We start from the raw sequence: 11064 nt of genomic DNA, 5'->3' as shown, positions 1-11064 counted from the left end.
TGAATTCGCACAGGTAGCAGGTAGCACCATAAAAAAATGAAGAATTGTATTTCGCTTCGTCCACTTGCGAGAGCGTCTACGCCTATCAATAATAGGCTGTATAAGTGCAGGCGACCGGTTGTATGCTCATCACGATGTCGAAACTACTCTACGCATCCGCCGAATGCGAGACTCAACCTACCACCTGACTACTCAACTACGCCACTACTAGCACACAGCTCTCAGGCGGCACTTTCTAACCCAGAGTTACCGCCTGAAGCTAGAAATGGTACGGCAAAACGTATGAATCTATTCCAGGCCATAAACGATGCCTTGTCGATAGCGCTTGCCGAAGATGAGAACGTTCTGGTATTTGGCGAAGACGTATCCTTTGGTGGCGTGTTCCGTTGTACGATGAAGCTTGCCGAGAATTTTGGAGGAGCTCGCGTCTTCAATACACCTCTGACGGAGCAAGGCATCGTGGGATTCGGCATCGGGTTAGCCGCCGAGGGTATGCGACCAGTAGCCGAAATCCAGTTCGCTGATTACGTCTACCCTGCATTCGACCAATTAGTAAACGAGGCCGCGAAATATAGATACCGCGAAGGGGGAACCGGAAGAAGTGCGGGCGGCCTGACGGTGCGAATGCCGTGCGGAGGCGTCGGCCACGGAGGATTGTACCATTCACAGTCACCCGAGAGCCTCTTCACTCATATTCCTGGTTTAAGAGTGATAATACCGAGATCTCCACTACAGGCCAAGGGGCTGTTGCTTTCTGCTATTAGGAGTAATGACCCGTGCGTTTTCCTAGAACCCAAAATCCTATACCGAGCGGCCGTCGAACAAGTGCCGACAAATCCATATACCTTACCCCTCTCCAAGGCAGAGATACTTAAGGAGGGCAAGGACGTTACTATTATCTCATACGGACAGCCACTATATACATGTAATGCTGCCATTCAAAAGGCAGAAGAAGACTTGGGAATTTCGATAGAACTCATCGACCTGCGAACCGTATATCCTTGGGACAAAGAGTGCGTCTTCGAGAGCGTGCGGAAGACGGGGAGGTGCATGGTGGTCCACGAATCCATGGTAAACGCAGGGATAGGGGCCGAGGTGGCCGCGGCGATCCAAGAGGACCCAGACACGTTTATAAGACTGGAAGCTCCGGTGTCGCGAGTGGCAGGATGGGGTATATTCACACCGTTGATGTTTGAGAAGTTCAACATTCCCGACGTAGCTAGTAAGTTTTTGAGGCTCTCGCTGTTATCGAATGGGTAGCGCTAACCAGGGCATAGGAGTATATGACGGCATAAAGAAGCTGTTGGAATATTAAACAGGAACTGTAGATGTTATACCTGTTAAGATTAAAGACATAAGTATCCCTTAAATACCATTATGCATATAAGTTGCGGTCTAGTATATTTGGGTTTTGGATTTTGGGGATGAGGGGAATGAAAATCTTATTAGGAAACTAACTCTATAAACTCGTTAAAAGACTACCTAAGGTTAGGTATATTACAGCTGGGAAATAAAGCTAGAATATTAAACCCCTAACCTAGGTCTTAAAGCCTTCAGATGCTAAAGAAACAATAGAAATTAGTGTAACCTAGATTATGCACTATATTTCGTTATCTTATCGATAAGAATTCTAGCCCCCTCTTAGCTGCCCCGCGCTCCCTTGCGTTTCAATTAGTTTTAATAAGTCGAGACTAAATTGGGGCGACGGAGACGACAACGCTTGTGATACTTTTCCTATTAGTACCTAACCTTAATTTAATCCCTTCTTCGGACTTAAACCCCTTCACAGCAATACAGACCCAAGATGACTACCTCTTTAGAAACAGTCGAGTCCTTTGTAGAGGGTGCACCCCCTGGCGAGGTATGTTCGATAGCTATTTACACAAGTCGGGCATCGCAAGCTGACTTACAGATACCAAACAGCTCGCAGATGTCATAAACGGTACGCCCGAGCTCCTGAAACCATCATGCAACTATGCTACCAGAAGCCGGGTCTAACACTCCATCGTATCTATAGATATCAAAGCCCTGACTTTCAACGAACCCGATATTGTCTCTAGACTGGGACCCGCGTTCGAGAGGTACAACGAGGAGCAGTTCGTCACCGCCAAGCTGCCCGGCAGCAGTCAACAAGTTATCATCAGCTCGCATAGCTCCCTCGGCAACGGGCAATACTACGACGTCGAGAGTTCGTCAAGCTTCACCTTCGACCATGTCACCCAGAAAGCGAGCAACGTTCAGAGCTACGTGCTAGAAGGACCCCAGGCAGATTTAGTGTACGCACGGCCTCCCCAAGCTATAAAAAAAATAGATACGAGACAATGAGAAAGACAATGTGCCCGTGGGTATTGGTATAGAGTGACTGGCTGATAGGCAGCGCATAGGAAGTCGACACTAAAAAGCATCTCGGCATATGTCAAGGAGCACTACCCGAGCGGTTCGTATGGCGTGTACTCGATCGAGGGAGACTCCAAGGTCGCCGTCATAATCGTCGCCAACAAGTACAGTCCGAACAACTACTGGTACGCGGGCCCCTTTCCTCAGCCCCCCCGCCCCCCCAAACACCACCACTAGCAAAGCAATGTAAAGCACACAGCTCACCCATCCGCAGGAACGGCCGCTGGCGCTCCCTCTACATCTTCGACCCTTCGAGCAGCAGCCTCGAGGGCAGCGTCAAAGTCGACGTGCACTACTACGAGGACGGCAACGTACGTCTGCTCACCAACAAGCCCATCGCCGCATCCGTGCCATCAGGCACCGGAGCCGGCATCGCCAAGGAGATCAGCGCCGGCGAGCGCAAGTACCAGGAGGAGCTGAACAGGGGGTTCACGAGCCTGAGCGAGGGCGCCTTCAAGGGCCTGCGGCGACAGTTGCCCGTCACGCGCCAGAAGATCGAATGGGATAAGGTCGCGAGTTACCGTGTCGGACAGGATATCGGAGGGGCTGCTAGAAGATAGTAGCGGCTGGGAGGAAGTGTGCTGCCAGATGTTTTGTTGGTGTGGTGCGGTGTGGAATATTGGTCGACTTTGGTGAGGCCGTAGTGTTGTGTTTGCTTAACCAGCCTGAGTAGGTAATTTAGCTTAGCATATGCTGAACAGGGACGTTTTGATGAATACGAAGGATTAGTAGAGCTTATGTCTCGAATATTTACCCGAGGGAGAAAAGAGCTATTCATTCTACTCCTAGAGGATACCCAAGTAAACTACAGATACTACCATGTCCTAAACTGCTGCGCGCACAGAAGACATCAGGCGGTACCACTCCCTCACTGACGCACGGTTGCCAGGTGCGGTTGTCATAGGGATCGCAAGTTAAATAAGAGGTACCCAACATATTGCAATAGATGTACAGTCCATCACCCCGGATCCGAAAACCCAAGGTCAAAATGGACGTTGGCTTAGCGCTTTAGGTGACGAAAATGATCTTATTGCCGCGCAATAAATCAAGACAGCATAATTCTCCCCTCACCCTGTCCGATAGATTCATCCCGCAGTGCCAGTCCAGTAGTGACCCGCGGCATAAGCTCAACACCAGGGCCTCCGAGTGTTCGTGTGAACACGTACTCGTGCCCGGCCCAATACGCAACGAAATATGCCAGCGCCGCGAGCGCCGAAAACATCTCTGCTATCTCGACGCACTGCGATGCGCGGAACCACCATCCCAGCGCGAAGACCTGTCCCGGGCGAAGAAACCAGAGAGGCGATATAGTGCAGGTATAAGGCGGGTCGAAGGGTCTTCCGCGGCCCCCGCCAGCGAGGGAGAACGTATATGCCGTGTAGAAGAGTGCGCGGGAACGACAAGAGTAGAAGTCTTCCGGTTCGCCTCTGACAAGCATGGAGCCAGCCATAGTGAAGAAAAGCGTTAACCCTATAAAACTGGCGAAAAACACCGCAACAGCCGCCGACCCATCTCTTTGGGCAAGACCTGGCGTAGAGAATATGAAGTCGATCACCGTACGGGCATAGCACCAAAACAAACTGATGCCAAAGGACACGCGCCAGCGGCGGGAGCTAGGAGGAGTCTCCATTGAAAATGGACAGAGCGGGAAGAAACTGGAGAACGCTTAGGAATGGTTCCAAAAAGGGTGATGGGATACCTAGTGCAGAGAGAACTTCCTAGGTTAGTAGACATACATCATATCCAATAATCTAACCGCTATTTTGTATTTTCGGAAGTCCTTGTTAGAATCATCGTATGCGGCGATCCAAACGACTCTAATCAATATGAAAGAGATGGCTGATAGAACACCGAACCTGGGAGGATGAGTTGAGTAAGAGTGTCACATAATATCGTCAATAGCTGTGTAAGATGGTAGTTACCATTGCGCGTAGACAGCTATAGACTTGCTCAGTAACGAGCCCTAATTTATTTACATAGTTATTGCTTGTTCAAAACTTACTAGCATTCCGTAACGCAGCATCTCTCCTGATATTGGAAAATATATTCATCTTGTACAGATAAGATAGATTAAGTCTTACTGCCTTGGGATGAATTTGAAGTCGTCTCTTCGATGAGCAAGAAGCTGAGGTTGGAGATGAAAGCTATGAAAGTCGTCTTTTCCCCTGCTATGTGACATGTCAACCTAATCCAAGGATTAGCATCCATCCAGCATCAAATAAAACCCCGCCGTACCAAAGAAGTTAGATACCCGTAAGGCAGATTCCTAGCTGAACACAAGCGCAGATTAAACGTGAGTGGCTTTGAGACATTATAGCCTATAGGAAGGCGTCTCATGTAGGAATAATATAAATAGATCAGATATATCAGAAATAGTAGTGTGGGCTGTAAAATCTACTTCTTCAAGTACCTTAGGGTATTCCAATCGGATGCTATCGACATTATCATTTATGAAGGCGGGATAGAGAAGTATCGGCTTGACTTGATAGATATTTGTGTCGAGCGCGATACGATGGCAAACCAACAGGTTTACCAATACCTTCCGGCAGGGTCTATACGTTTATTATCAATTGTCCCAGGGTTTGCATCCGAAGCCATCAACTGTAGTCTAGTCGTAGTCGCCGATGTAGAACAGGCGCCGACGTTTGATGCGATATCATACGTCTGGGGTACCGAGCTATCCGAAGAACCCATCATGTGCAATGGCCAGAGGATGACAGTCACAAAGAACTTGATCGAGGCCATGAGTTATCTCCGTCCGCTTCCACGTTGGGAGTCGGTCATCACTTGGCCAGAAAATCACCCTCTTCATTCGAGTCGCAACGTTTGGCGAGAGTTTGCTTCTAACCGGCAAGAAGAGCGAGAGCATTCCGACTTTCAGCAGGTGAGGCATCTCGTTCTGGTTGGGAATTAATCACGTTCGAATCGTAATAATCTGGCACAGGAAAGGCCTATCTGGATCGATGCGCTCTGCATCAACCAAAAGGATAATGCCGAGAAGTCGCTCCATGTGAAGTCGATAGACAGAGTCTATGCCAACGCCCATACGGTCAAGATATGGCTAGGTAAATTACCAAATACCGCACATCCGACTAATCGGCCACCTCCGGAATTGCAACTACTAAGAGGGGTACCCGTGTTCTTAACGCAGCGGAGCAAGCCCATCGGTCAGCGCGGGAAGATGCCGGTCGTCCTCACGATGATCGCACAGGCATTGAGGAACGTCCAGGCCGGAGAGACTTACCCTACGGCATCAAAATCTGCTGCAGATGCCGTCTACCGAAATTTAGTGCACGGCTTTCCTAACGCGTCGGCTGAGGATTGGCAGTGCCTCCGCGAGTTCTTCGACAACCTATGGTTCCAACGTGTTTGGGTTGTGCAGGAGGTCGTTCTAGCGCCACGAGCGATAGCTATCTTAGGAGACTGGGAGGTTCAATGGACAGCCTTGGGGCAAGCGGCCACGTGGTTTCAGACACATGGCTTTGCGTTGCCCACTAACGTTGAATTTAAGGGAGAGCTCGGAGACCTTCTGCCAATATCCGAAGTAGCCGCGATGTGGCATATGCATATGACGCCGGGGAAGAGACGGCCCTTGCTTCAGATGCTACGGGACCTTCGAGGGAGGAAAGCAACTCTCAAAGAAGACAAGATATATGCAACCTACAGTTTAGCAGAAGAGACTGCAAATACAGACAAGCTTGACCCGCTAATCGAACCAGTCTACGGTAATCCCATCAATGAAGTTTATCAGAATGTGATTCGCTTCCTCGTGATAGAACACGGGGAGCTTTCTGCATTATCTCATGCCGGTGGAATCCAAGGGTTGAAAACCACAGCGTGGCCATCTTGGGTACCTGACTGGAGTCAGCCAAAAGCATGCGTTGAGTTGGTTAGCCATAACCAGGATAATCCACCATACAACGCAAACAGTAACGAACATCTGACTATTGGCGATTCTACCGACCCAGGATGCCTTTCCGTCAAGGGAATCAGGGTTCCCCTAGGTGGAATAAGAGTCTACGGGGATAAACTTGTAAGCTACGGATTTCGACACAAGACGTATAAAGAAGAACGTGATTTCGTTGGGGCGGCCTGGAGTTTGATAGCACATTGGGCCGACAAGGTGAATAATCCGGAAGAGATGAGGCCAGATATGTATCGGCCAAAGAATATACCACACACATTTGTTTCAACGCTCACGGCAGGTCTCAGCGATGAAAAACAGCCGATCAACGAAGACCCTGGCTTCCTCGATGATGCAGCACAATGGCTACTTCAGCAGTTTGGGAAGCGAATACCAGTCTCAGGAATCGGTCAAAAATGGAATTGGTCAGATACTCTTTGGAAGTCCTCGAGTTCGATCCGGTTCCACGAGGCCTTTACAAGGGTTTGTTTGCATAGACGATTTTTCGTCACGGCAGGAAATTTGATGGGGATAGGTCCCGAAACAATAGAAAGGGATGATATTGTCGTGATCCTATTTGGTGGTAAGGTGCCTTATGTAGTCCGAGAGCTCGGCGAGGGCAAATATTGTTTCATCGGGGAGTGTTATGTCCCCGGTTTGATGGCCGGGGAGGCTGTTGAGCAATGGAAGACGAGCGAAAGCCAAGCGCAGTTTTTCAATCTTGTGTAGGGAACTCTTAGCAGCCCGTTAGATGCTCTTGGTAACCCCCGCTCTTCGTATTCGTTCAAGTAGGTATACCAACTCGGATTCCACGATGCAATATCTCAAGTCTATCGAGAAGGATCGGTTTCACCGCTTAGAAATGCTTATCTTAACACATCGTTTCTAGATGAGAGGCTTCCTTTAGTAAAATACGCGGAACTCCTCTGGGTTAGGATGTATTTCTCAAAGTGTGAGAGTACCTTGTGTATCTAAGGTAAGGTAAGACAACTACCCCGATACGCTCATAACTGACAGGTCATGATTATATACATACCTGGTGCCAAATGTGATACAAGATGTATGTATGCCATCATTCAGCATGAATAAGATCCGACGGAAGCCTCGGGTCTGGACCGTACGCATTGGTTTATTAGGAGAAGGGGTGTGTTAGTATATGTGCGATATAGATCCATGATAGGTAGATCTATAAAGACAAGATAAACAACAACTTGTTCGATTTTATGTATACACTGATGGGTGTAGGTGTAATAAGCAACTCTGCGGCGTGTACCTATTGCAGATTTTCTTTTTTCTTTTTTTTTTTAATTATATTATGTATGAGGTACCTAACCTAATGTGTGAAAAGTTGACTCAATGTCGTGACCTTATCAACCTTTTTTGAAAAGGGCTTAACTGAAGGTTGTTAATTACCTATGTACAATTGAATAATGAGTTGTGCAATATACCTATGCTCACATAGCAGGTACCGATCCGCTATCCGGTCCTTGGAGGAGTACATAACCGACCAGCCGAGATTTGCATAAATACCTGTACATAACTCCGAGATAACTTTCAGGTAGGTACGCCTCCCACGCGTCTATGTACTGTAACACCAGCCAGCTAACCAATCTAACCAATCTAACCAATTTCAGAGTCCATTGACCCATCATCTTAGGTGAGCTCACCCAATAATCCCCACAGCATCCTGATAAATGAATTAGGGATTCCCTGATTCGCTAGAACCTGATAGGATTCGGGCGGCCGTGTACTCCGCAGACCGCTAGCTCCGAAATTTCTAGGGAAGAAGACAGTTCAACTTAAAGAAATCAACCACCAATACAATTTCACAAGCCTTCTTATCCCCCAACTTTCCAAAGTTCCTCTCAACAATCCCCGAACTCCGTTCCCGGGTGTGCCTTCATCTCGACTCGAAAGTCCAGATCGCATCATTGTGTCTGCATAACAAGTTATTGCTATTGTCATTGCCGATTTTCTTCCTTTATCCTCAAAGATCTAGACAACAAATTCAAAATGGCGGACAAGGAATATACATACCAGGATGTTGCCGAGCACAACACCAAGAAAGATCTTTTTGTTGTTATCCACGATAAGATCTACGATTGTACAAAATTCGTCGACGAACATCCGTAAGTGCTCCAGCGCATTATGCGATTCCCATCGCAATCCCTTCCCACGCCCCAGCAACCCATTGTCGCCGTTCGGACTTAATAGCATGTAAGCTGAGTCGTTTTCATCATAGCGGTGGTGAAGAGGTTATGTTAGATGTCGGTGGCCAAGATGCGACAGAGGCTTTCGAAGATGTCGGCCACAGCGACGAAGCGCGAGAAACCCTAGAGCAACTCCTCGTCGGTACTCTTAAGCGAAATGTGAGAATCCCCTGCTCTTCTCTTTGCTTTAATATACTATACCTCTCCTATTCCGATATGCTGACAGCCTTTGGATATAGCCCGGTGACCCGTCCCCCAAGGCCCAACAGTCCTCCCTTGCGCCTGCTGCTAACACAAGCTCTGCTGGTATGGGAACTGCTTTATACGCTATTATCTTCATTGGAGGTATACTCGGTTTCGGTGCTTTCCAATACTTCCAGTCGCAGCAAGGCAAGGAGGCTTAGACGGATTCGTATATTCGGCAGGAAATGTTTGGGAGATTAAGAGCGTACAGCATGATTCAAGCGATGGACGATCGATATCCTCTCGGCAATGTATTTGATGAATACCTAATAGATCGGGCTATTTGGTTCTTCATAACGTATTAATCCATGTCCCATCATCATCAGACTACTTGGTTAATTGAGAGCCAGGAAGTCAGGTGAAGAAATGGTTATTCAACTTTAGTAGAGCTGGCTAGCTAGGAGATAGTGGTCACTTTAATAAGAGGCAGTTTTAATAAACCCGATGATTTAATTATTGGCCACACGTGCTTAGTACATTTTCCAATAATACTATTTTCAGCATTTAATGCCCTGAGTTTACGAAAGGTTTGTTGTATCGAACTTTTTTATTTTTTATTTTTTTATTTTTTATAAAAGTCGTGTCCGGATTAAGCAATAGGGTTGTCTTATTTCTTTCTTTTATATTTACCTATATATAGGTATGTATATCGCAATTGTGGACGCCACAACCTATCAATAATTATTGCCGCCCAACTGGTATCCTGCAAAAATTAACGAAACGCTTTTATTGCAAAGAATACCCCCTCCCCCCCGAGTAACTCCTCGTAACCCCTCGCAACTTAAAATGCCCCCCAAGTTTAAAAAGCGACAACATATAAACTCACCTAATACTACTAGCCCTCCCTCGAAAAGGTTTAAAATGTCGCCTTCTTGCGAAGATTCAAAAGCATCCCAAAGAATCCCTACCATACCCCATATACCATCACTTACCACCGAACAGTCCAATTTCATCTCTCGGAACAATCAAAAATTAACTGCTTGGCTTGATATTGACGTCCCGAACTGACCAATTAAAGCCGCGACTTCACCATCTACCGAGTCGGAACTTATAATGGATCCAACTGCAATAGTTTCGAGCAAAGCCTCAACTATGGCTAAAATGTTGACAAACCCGCACTTTCGAACCGCAACTCTCCCCAACAACCAAGTAAGGTTGCTACCTCTTACAGAAAAGGTTCCGAAATGGGTCGAAAACGAGCTCGACAAAAGTAAAAAGATCGAAACTGATGATATTCCTGACAATTTCCAAGCCATGTGTGATAAATATGGTGATTATGTTATGAAGAGCGCGTATGAATCGGACTTTTTAAAACTTCGTTTTAGATCTCGAACGTTGCAACGACTGGGCCGACGTTACCCCCAAGGCTTCCGACCTGATAATAGCTTTTCTCGGCGGACAATCGTTCCAAAATAAGATTCTACCTGCAGCAATCCCCAACAATACGTTACTATGTATATAAACCAACCCCCGATTCTATTTCCGGGTATGACGTCGACAATATACCTTTTTTACTCCAACATATCAACAATGAGAATTAACTATACCATGTTTAAAGCCATGTCTAGTAGCTCTATTAGTTTTTTGTACTTAATTATAGAAGGAAAAGGCCATAAAGGCTATTTCATGATAACCGAAAACCAAGCTTTTGTCAGTGGTCGCATAATATTGGACATGACCTGGCCAGTCCTCGGGGACCAAGATGTGATCTTTCTTTTCTCCACGATGCCATACCTAGCGCACATGTTCGTCATGTGGAGAGACGTACAGACAAAAGATAAAGATGGGGAAGATATACCTCGTTGTCCTACTTACAACATAAAACTTATTGACAATTTATACCTAGTTACTCGACATCGAAGGCTTAACAAAGCTTCGAACATCTATTTGCCGCATCCAACGCTGGACAAAAGACGATAGATTGCCTCAGATCATGGAAGGCCTTGAAAAGTGGGAAGAAGAAGGCCGACCTTGGCACAAGTTTCAACCACTTGGACGTTGATGTGTAAAAGGATGTTGTATTCGTAAAGATTATTATACCTCACTTCTAACTCAAGTATTGCATTGAATTTACGAAGGATTTATTGTGTCGAATTCTTTTCTATGGGAGTTTGTCCCAATTAAGGAAAGAGTGGCCGTTTTTGGACTAGCGAATACTGAAAATGTGATTTTGCCGGTGCCTTTACAGGGGTATTGATTGGATGCATCCTGGAGGAAGTGGAGTTTAGTTGAATTTTAGGGAGAACGCATTTCAAATTTCTGGTCTGGGGTCACCTGAGATAATACTAATAATGATTAATCTGACATAAT

General features: G+C 46.6%; 5 protein-coding genes across 5 annotated transcripts; 4 read left to right on the top strand and 1 right to left on the bottom strand.

Moving 5' to 3' along the window:
• Positions 1-36: 36 nt before the first annotated feature.
• Positions 37-2957, top strand: F4813DRAFT_378532 (putative F-actin-capping protein; the record flags this gene model as incomplete). The annotated part of the gene is made up of 4 exons (XM_049245347.1): positions 37-1222; positions 2018-2276; positions 2385-2522; positions 2612-2957. 4 exons carry the CDS (start codon positions 37-39, stop codon positions 2955-2957), a joined length of 1929 nt encoding a protein of 642 aa, XP_049104178.1.
• A 351-nt stretch (positions 2958-3308) lies between these two features.
• Positions 3309-4711, bottom strand: F4813DRAFT_102502 (uncharacterized protein). The gene is made up of 5 exons (XM_049238401.1): positions 4649-4711; positions 4400-4582; positions 4320-4335; positions 4134-4253; positions 3309-4052 (listed from the first exon to the last, which is right to left on the bottom strand). The coding sequence occupies exons 2-5, from the start codon at positions 4446-4448 to the stop codon at positions 3443-3445; spliced, it is 795 nt and encodes a 264-aa protein (XP_049104177.1). The 5' UTR covers positions 4449-4582; positions 4649-4711; the 3' UTR covers positions 3309-3442.
• F4813DRAFT_343868 (heterokaryon incompatibility protein-domain-containing protein) lies at positions 4631-7318 on the top strand. Its single transcript, XM_049241583.1, has 2 exons — positions 4631-5281; positions 5342-7318. The coding sequence occupies exons 1-2, from the start codon at positions 4910-4912 to the stop codon at positions 7028-7030; spliced, it is 2061 nt and encodes a 686-aa protein (XP_049104176.1). The 5' UTR covers positions 4631-4909; the 3' UTR covers positions 7031-7318.
• Positions 7319-7677: 359 nt separating this feature from the next.
• Positions 7678-9327, top strand: F4813DRAFT_343865 (cytochrome b5). Its single transcript, XM_049241582.1, has 3 exons — positions 7678-8430; positions 8544-8670; positions 8751-9327. The coding sequence occupies exons 1-3, from the start codon at positions 8315-8317 to the stop codon at positions 8913-8915; spliced, it is 408 nt and encodes a 135-aa protein (XP_049104175.1). The 5' UTR covers positions 7678-8314; the 3' UTR covers positions 8916-9327.
• Positions 9328-9929: 602 nt separating this feature from the next.
• Positions 9930-10908, top strand: F4813DRAFT_102343 (uncharacterized protein). Its single transcript, XM_049238400.1, has 2 exons — positions 9930-10024; positions 10080-10908. Exon 2 carries the CDS (start codon positions 10207-10209, stop codon positions 10672-10674), a length of 468 nt encoding a protein of 155 aa, XP_049104174.1. The 5' UTR covers positions 9930-10024; positions 10080-10206; the 3' UTR covers positions 10675-10908.
• Positions 10909-11064: the final 156 nt, after the last annotated feature.

The sequence above is a fragment of the Daldinia decipiens genome, assembly GCF_022478715.1.
Source record: "Daldinia decipiens strain CBS 113046 unplaced genomic scaffold F4813scaffold_2, whole genome shotgun sequence".
NCBI lineage: Eukaryota > Fungi > Ascomycota > Sordariomycetes > Xylariales > Hypoxylaceae > Daldinia > Daldinia decipiens.
Note: the sequence above shows the minus strand (reverse complement) of the source record. Positions and strands in the feature narration are given on the sequence as shown.